Raw genomic sequence first — 8,577 nt, 5'->3', positions numbered from 1 at the left:
AAACATTTTCTTTTTGGTCTTCATTTAAGGTTAATGTTAGGCATAAGGTTAGCAGAGTGGTTAAGGTAAGAGTTAAGGTTAGGTTTAAAATCTTATTTTAAGAAGAGAAATTGTAGAAATAGGCGGGGTTTATGGCATTGTGGCTGTGTTAACTAGTGACGACAGAGCCAGAGAGGGAAGGGGGTGGAGTAGTAAAGTTGAGTGGGTAGTGAGACTGCGCTATAAAAGCCAGTGCCGGAGCTGTCTGTGTCAGTAGCACTTGCTGACTGAGGCAGATACAGCGACATAGAGAAACAACAACAACAACAAGAAGGAGGAACAGCACGAGTGGACATATGTAGCAACCTCCCCCTCGCACAGGCTCTGCAGTACTGACAAGGACTCAAAGATTAGAGAATTGGAAAATAGAGGCCGACATCTGATACAGCAGCTCTTTGGTACAGACACAGAGTTTCATTATCCAGGACTTTGGGAGATTTTTGTATGGTTAAGAGAACTTTGCTTCACCGTCTTTCCTGAGAAAGAGCATCTGACAAAAGAGGAGGCACCAAAGAGAGAGGGAGAGAGAGAGAGAGAGGGGGAGACGAAGGAGCAAAACAACTGCTTTTCCCACCTGCTTTCACACCCAGTGTTCTACACATGGCTGCTGTCCGTCAGATGCCCATGGAGACCCAGGGCTTCCACCACATGCTACCTGCCCATCTTCTCTCCTCGACCATGGAGGAGTTCCCCCAGCAGCTCCCCGTCCCCAAGGGGCCCGCCCGTGGCAAGAGCCGCCCCCGCCGGGCCCGCGAGGCCCGCTTCAAGACCCAGCCCGTCACCTTCGCCGAGATCACCGAGGTGGAGGAGGAGGGCGCCTCGCCCCTGGAAGAGGAGAGGGCGCGCCGGTCTTTCCTGCAGTCCCTGGAGAACCTTCGCCGGAGCACGCAGGCGCTCTACTGTCCGACGACTGGTCGACGCACGCCCACGGCCACGCCCACACAGCAAAGCCTGGACTCTAGTGACTCTGACTCTGCCCATTGACGGGCAGGACCTGAGGAGAAGTGGAGAAGTGTACGCACCCTGCCTGGCACTGGCACACGCCCCCTTTCCCTTCCAATTCTGCTTCACACGGGGGCCCAATGAACTCAACTGAACTGGACTGATATCCAAGCTGCTCCTGTGCATAGAGGCCATTCTCCTTGAAAATATATGTTTCCACATACACATATATTAGCATATCAATATATGTGGCTACGGTATGCATTTGACGCATTTTTGTAAAGATCTCTACCCTGTAATATATATCACCGGCTGGTTATATTGCTAACGCCTCTTAGAGAAGCTAAGTGTAGCATATACGCTATGACACAGTGTTGAATACACCACTTCAGAGATATTCTTCTTCAGATATATTCCTTTTCTACTGGCGAGGACTTCAGGACAGCAGGGGCTTTGAACTTGAAATGTGTTAAATGTGGAATGTCTTTGTCCTTTCTTTTATAAAAGGATGGAAACAATGTTGTTTTTCTATGTTGTGCCTGTTTTGTGTTCTGCTTCAAACAGATTCTACAAGTGCAGTCATAATGGAAAGAGACAGCTCATTCAGATTTGACTGACTAAACTCTGTGTATTGAAAGATATTCAATGGTAACTGATTTTAGGAGTTACTTTGCAACGTTTTGGCACCGCTCTTATTTCTATGTTAAGCTCCACAGCTAGCGAATGCCACTCACAAAAAATACCTTTCCAGATGTGAAAGTATTTATTCTCTTATTTTGTTTGTAACATAGCAAATCTACAAACATTATTTTGTCGTTGACTCGTTTGACTCCTAAAGTCACACTTGATTTCTAAGATTAATATCATTTTTTTTACATTGTTTACATCTATATTTGTTAGTTTGCTTCATATGTAATAAATATTTGCAACGATATCCACCTGTTTTCTCTTTTGCTCACATGCAAACACTTGAAGATACACTGTAGAAGTTAGTTGTTAATTAGTTACATAACATTTTGGTTTGAATGTTAGCTGAATGGTTCATATTATGATATAATAGGAATCAATCTATTACCTCATGAGAGGAGAGAATAGGATATGCATACATTTCTGTCCATTTAGGAGACCCCTTTTGGCTCAGGAACAGCACCAGAATCAAATGTTCTGCATACTGCCTCTTTCAACAAGTGCACAGCTTTTTTTTCACGCAAATGCACATCCTTAAATCACATCTCTCTGCACATATTTCTTCCACGTTCTAAACTCCTCTGGTCAGGTTCATATATAAACACTCAACTGACAAATTTGACCTTCTTCTTCAAGCTCACTAGCTTCATGATGCACTTAAGTCATGTTCAGCTTGCGTCAGCAAGCAAAACCATAACAAAACACTGCTGGAAGGATAGTGTCCACTTGAGTTTTCATGAAACCTTCAGCTGTCCCTTGGAGACCTATTGATGACGGGAGCTACAGGTAGTGCTAGAGTGATAGCAGGATACATAAGTATACCCAGATGAAATAAAAATAAAAACTGAAGATGTTAATATCTTGCAGTTACTGTAGCTGCCTCCTAAACATCAACGGGCAGTACTAGTTACGCAACAAGTGAAAATATAAACCACGAGTAAAGTTCCTGGAGATCATAGCGAACTGATTCCCCCTTCTGTCTGAACTTGGAATATTCCTATTAGCGCAACCTGGTCTCAGGGCCTTTTGTATTATTCTGTAAGTAAATCAAGACACTCCTGTTGGTAGGATATATTGCGTTTCGTATGGTACGTATTAATTTGTGAATGTCCATCACCAATTTAGTATGATATGCTAAGAATTACAATTCATACTATATGTTGCAAATTTGCAAAACGTACAATATGTTACGAATTTGTAAAAACGTGTTATATGTTATGGGCCACTGACCCTTAAAAGTGTCAGGCAAAGGTTTCCCTGTTTTTCCAAACCTTTCTTTATACAACAGCTAAATGCATCACAAAATGATCTGAAGTAATATTTTGGTCAGGGTAGATTTTGTATTCTTGGTATAAGACTAAAAGAGGCATCGCTACCTGTCAGAATGCTCCTCTGGAATGCTTGGAAATTATGCCATTTGAGGGCATTGTGAAAATGCCATAATTTGAAAAGGTTACAATTTATCAGATTTGAATGCACAATTTCACACATCTCTGAGGTCACATGCTCAGTATTGTACTGTTGAGAACACAATCAGAACTCTATTTCACGTTTTACATTTGATCCAGCTATTCCAGTCAGGAAATAATCCAGTGCCGGGATTTCAAAGTAGTTTTAATTTTTCCTTTGTGCTGCAATGTGGCGGTAGGTGGTCAGTCGGATTTATACTGCAGAATGAGAAGGCAAGACACAGTTCTCCTTCTAGCTAACCATAATAAATCACTTGTAATGTCACTACTGTTTACAGTGATCTTTATTTATTGACATCTTAAAGTGGCAAGAGTATTTGTGACTGAGAAAATGCTAGGCTAGCTAAACTACACATGGGCTAGCTAACGTTTGCCAGCTAGCTAACCTTGTGTTCACGGTACATTTGTCAGAAAGGGTCTAGCTAGCCATACATGGTAACATTTGATCAGAAATAGCTGAATTATCTGAGTAGTAAGCCACGTTTTTTGTTAACTAGTTAGCTTTCTGGCGGCAGTTAGATAGTTTACTTTTTGTGAAAAAAACATCGGGCACTAGAATTACTTAAAAAAATATGTATATGTTTACATGATGTATTTGATTGATTCCCCACTGTTTTATGTGAGAAGACAGCCATCCAGACCTTCCTAGGACCATGTAAATGTCATCTATCGAATAAACTTGTATTTGTCTCTGGTGGTCGGCTGCATCATTACATCCATTTATATCACTTCACTGAAACATTAAGTCAAAGGGACAGTCCTTAAAAAAACATTTATCCAGCTTGACTGCTTCAGGGCACAGACATGGCAAAGCAATCTCTGAATTTGTCTCGAGCAGGCGGATCTAAATACATGTCATAGCCCTATGATAAAGATTGCAACCTACACACTTCCTTAAACCTAAAATAAGTAAAGAAGTCAAATTTGTTTTACATCTCAGGCAGACACATTGTATATGCTCAGAACAACAAAATCGAGCCCTTTACATAGCCCTTCTCCCCTATAGGTGGGATGCATGCTGTTTAAATGGCCCAAAGGTTGATTTAGACGTTCACAAATTTAACAGATTTTGACTATCACTAATGTCATGATATGTTTAGTACAGTAATTGAAAAGGTGAAATATTTTAAAACAGATTATAACTATATTTGGACATATTGTAAAATATGAAAAGGCTTATTCATTCACACATTTAAAAAACATAATTATATCGTCATATTTATATATGTATTATTATACTTTTATTGTGAACCAAATCATATGTGTTGAAAAGTGTTTTTTTTCTCAGACAAATAATACATTCCAGGTGAAAGCTAAAGGTCATAGCTTTCTGGGGGTTGGGACACACACACACTAAAACATTAATAAAATATTTCCTTTTGCTAGATTGATGACTAAAACCAGTGCAAAACGCCTGTCAGCTCAACTGGCTAGCAAGCTAAGGTTCATTATACATTTGTTTTGTCATACAACAAGTCTTATCAACTAAAACATTTAGCTAGCTAGTTTAGCTGTTTCAAATCAAATCACATTTTATTGGTCACATACACATATTTAGCATATGTTTAAAAAAAATATATTTAACCTTTATTTAACTTGGCAAGTCAGTTAAGAACAAATTCTTATTTACAATGACAGCCTACACTGGCCAACTGTGCGCTGCCTTATGGGACTCCCAATCACAGCCGGTTGTGATACAGTCTGGCTTCAAACTAGGTGTCTGTAGTGACGCCTCTGGCACTGAGATGCAGTGCCTTAGACCGCTGCGCCACTCGGGAGCCCAATTATCACAAGTGTAGCAAAATGCTTGTGTTCCTAGCTCCAACAGTGCAGTAGTATCTAACAGTTCACAACAATACACACTGATCTAAAAGTAAAAGAATGGAATTAAGAAATATATAAATATTAGATTGAGCAATGTCAGAGTGCCATTGTCAAAAATACAGTAGAGTAGAATACAGCATATATGAGATGAGTAAAGTACATAAATATGAGATGAGATGATGTAAACATCACTTAAACATTATTAAAGTGACTAGTGTTCCATTATTAAAGTGGCAAGTGATTCCAAGTCTATGTATATGGGGCAGCAGTCTCTAAGGTGCAGGGTTATGTAACCGGGTGGAAGCCGGCTAGTGATGGCTATTTAACAGTCTAATGGCCTTGAGATAGAAGCTGTTTTTCAGTCTCTCGGTCCCAGCTTTGATGCACCTGTACTGACCTCGCCTTCTGGATGATAACGAGGTGAACAGGCTGTGGCTCAGGTGGTTGATGTCCTTGATTATCTTTTTGGCCTTCCTGTGACCGGGTGCTGTAGGTGTCCTGGAGGGCAGGTAGTTAGCGGTGATGCGTTTGGCAGATCGCACCACCCTCTGGAGAGCCCTGCGGTTGCGGGCAGTGCAGTTGCCGACAGGATGCTCTCAATTGTGCATCTGTAAAAGTTTGTGAGGGTTTTAGTGGCCAAGCCAAATTTCTTCAGCCTCCTGAGGTGGAAGAGGTGCTGTTGCGCCTTCTTTACCACACTGTCTGTGTGGGTGGACCATTTCAGATCGTCAGTGATGTGTACGCCGAGGAACTTGAAGCTTTTCACGTTCTCCACTGCCGTCCCGTCGATTTGGACAGGGGCGTTCTCCCTCTGCTGTTTCCTGAAGTCCACGATCAGCTCCTTCGTTTTGTTGATGTTGAGTGAGAGGTTATTTTCCTGGCACCAGGGCTCTCACCTCCTCCCTGTAGGCTGTCTCGTCATTGTTGGTAATCAGGCCTACTACTGTCGTGTCGTCTGCAAACTTGATGATTTAGTTGGAGGCGTGCGTGGCTACGCAGTCATAGGTGAACAGGGAGTACAGGAGGGGGCTGAGCACGCACCCTTGTGGGGCCCCTGTGTCGAGGATCAGCGAAGTGGAGGTGTTGTTTCACCACCTGGTGGCGGCCCGCCAGGAAGTCCAGGACTCAGTTGCACAGGGCGGGGCTCAGACCCAGGGCTTAATGATGAACTTGGAGGGTACTATGGTGTTGAATGCTGAACAATAGTCAATGAACAGCATTCTTAAATAGGTATTCCTCTTGTCCAGATGGGATAGCGTGGTGTGCAGTGCGACGGCGATTGCATCGTCACTGGATCTATTGTGGTGGTAAGCAAATTTAAGTGGGTCTAGGGCATCAGGTAAGGTAGAGGTGTGATCCTTTACTAGCCTCTCAAATAATTTCATGATGACATAAGTGAGTGCTACACGGCGATAGTCATTTACTTCAATTACCTTTGCTTTCTTGGGTACAGGAACAATTGCGGACATCTTGAAGCAAGTGGGGACACCAGACTGGAATAGCGAGAGATTAAATATGTCAGTAAACACTCCAGCCAGCTGGTCTGCGCATGCTCTGAGGAGGCAGCTAGGGATGACATCTGGGCCGGCAGCCTTGCGAGGGTTAACATGCTTAAATGTCTTACTCATGTCGGCCTCCATAGTCCTTGGTAGTGGGCCACGTTGGTGGTACTGGGTTATCCTCAAAGCAGGTGAAGAATGTGTTTAGCTTGTCCGGATGGAAGACGTCGGTGTCCGCAAAGTGGCTGGTTTTCCCTTTGTTGTCCGTGATTGTCTGTAGACCCTGCCACATATGTCTCGTGTCTGAGCCATTGAATTGCGGCGTCAGGATATGTGGTTCCAGTTTGCATAAAGTCCAGTGTAGTTCTTTGAGGGCTGTCGTGGTATCGGCTTGAGGGGGAATATACACAGCCGTGACTATAACTGAAGTGAATTCTCTTGGGAGGTAATGCGGACAGCATTTGATTGTGAGGTATTTTAGGTTGGGCGAACAAAAGAACTTGAGTTTCTGTATGTTATCACAATCACACCATGAGTAGTTAATCATAAAACATACACCCCACCCCCCTTTCTTCTTCCCGGAGAGTTCTTTATTCCTGTCTGCGCGATGTACTGAGAACCCAGATGGCTGAATGGATGGGGACAGTATATCCCGAGAGAGCCATGTTTCTGTGAAACAGAGTATGTTACAATCCCTGATGTCTCGCTGGAAGAAGATCCTCGCCCTGAGCTCATCTACTTTATTATCCTTAGACTGAACATTAGCGAGTAATATACTCGGAAGCGGTGGATGGTGTGCACGCCTCCTGATTCGGACTAGAAGTCCATTCCAAATACCTCTTCACCGGCAGTGTTTTGGAGCAGCCTCTGGAATAAGTTAAATTGCACTGGGGGGTATGAACAAAGGATCCAATTTGGGAAAGTCGTATTCCTGGTCGTAATGCTGGTGAGTTACCGCTGCTCTGATATCCAAAAGTTATTTCCGACTGTATGTAATAACATCAAAATAATGCTGGGCTAATAATGTAAGAAATAACACACAAAAAAACAAAGTTTCTTAGGAGCTAGAAGCTAGAAACAGCCGTCTTAACAATGGCAGCTTCATCACCTTGATTGGGAATACACTGTCTGGCCATAGCTAACTAGCTAGGTAGATCATATCTCATTATCTGAGTAATCATTATTGACATACACTGTAAATGTTTATTTCCCAGTTATACAAGTGTCTTCTCAAATCATGTCAGTATCATTTGTTTAATTTCTGAACCAGAAAATGTCATAAAAGTCATGTCTGTGGCTTGTGTTCCTTGTAGTAAGCCGTTGTTCTTTCTTTTTGCCTTCAGCAAAAACAAAAAAAACTAAAATGTAGTGATAGACAAGAATGTTGTTGAGGCTTATTTAATCAAGCCTAAATGAGCATTATTGTTAAGGGTTATGGTATTTATGGAGACCTTTGCACACCTTTAACTATTATAGTCATTTGAAGTTTGATGGAGTAACCGTTTCACTCTCCCTCATGTGCACACGTGTGTGCATGTGTGTGTAAGTTTATGGGTGCATGCACATCTATGCTTGGGTGCATGCACATCTATGCTAGTGCACATGCATGCTCTATTACACTCCACACCAACGCTGTGTGACTTGGTTGTGAGCCTGCTTGGTGACCCTGCTAGTGTAATGTCGTAAACAGACCCAGCACTCCAGACAGCTGGATGCATATAAATAGTCAATGTCCCCACCAGGCCCCCACTCACTCAAAAACCCCAAAACACGCCAGTACTTGTGTTTACCATGACCTTCAATTGGTGTCGTATATCTCATACATGTTTTTCTCATTTTACCAGAAAATGCGAGTCGACAAACCTTTGTTTCACAGATCAGAGGGCAGGACTTGAGGAAGGGAGGGATGGAGGGAGCAGGGAAGAGAAAGAAGGAGAGCGAGAAAGAGATGAATGTTTTTCTCATTGCTCGTGTCGTGGTGACAGATTGGCCACTCTAGTTCATATCTCCTTTCTCGCTCTCCTTCTCCCACAACCTACTTTTTATACTGTTGCCCTGGAGATGGGAGCGAGTGATAAAAATGTGATTTACGAAAAAACAACCCCCACCCTTCGCTT

General features: G+C 42.7%; 1 protein-coding gene across 1 annotated transcript; it reads left to right on the top strand.

Moving 5' to 3' along the window:
* Positions 1 to 236: 236 nt before the first annotated feature.
* Positions 237 to 1,915, top strand: c10h11orf96 (chromosome 10 C11orf96 homolog). The gene has a single exon (XM_014124716.3). It carries the CDS (start codon positions 640 to 642, stop codon positions 1,021 to 1,023), a length of 384 nt encoding a protein of 127 aa, XP_013980191.1. The 5' UTR covers positions 237 to 639; the 3' UTR covers positions 1,024 to 1,915.
* Positions 1,916 to 8,577: the final 6,662 nt, after the last annotated feature.

The sequence above is a fragment of the Salmo salar genome, chromosome 10 (assembly GCF_965601325.2).
Source record: "Salmo salar chromosome 10, fSalSal1, whole genome shotgun sequence".
NCBI classification, from domain to species: Eukaryota; Metazoa; Chordata; class Actinopteri; order Salmoniformes; family Salmonidae; genus Salmo; species Salmo salar.
The sequence above is the reverse complement of the archived record's forward strand: the minus strand, read 5'-3'. Positions and strand labels throughout refer to the sequence as shown.

Coding starts and splice junctions, on each gene's coding strand:
- c10h11orf96 (XM_014124716.3), top strand. CDS start 640: ATGGCTGCTGTCCGTCAGATGCCCATGGAGACCCAGGGCTTCCACCAC.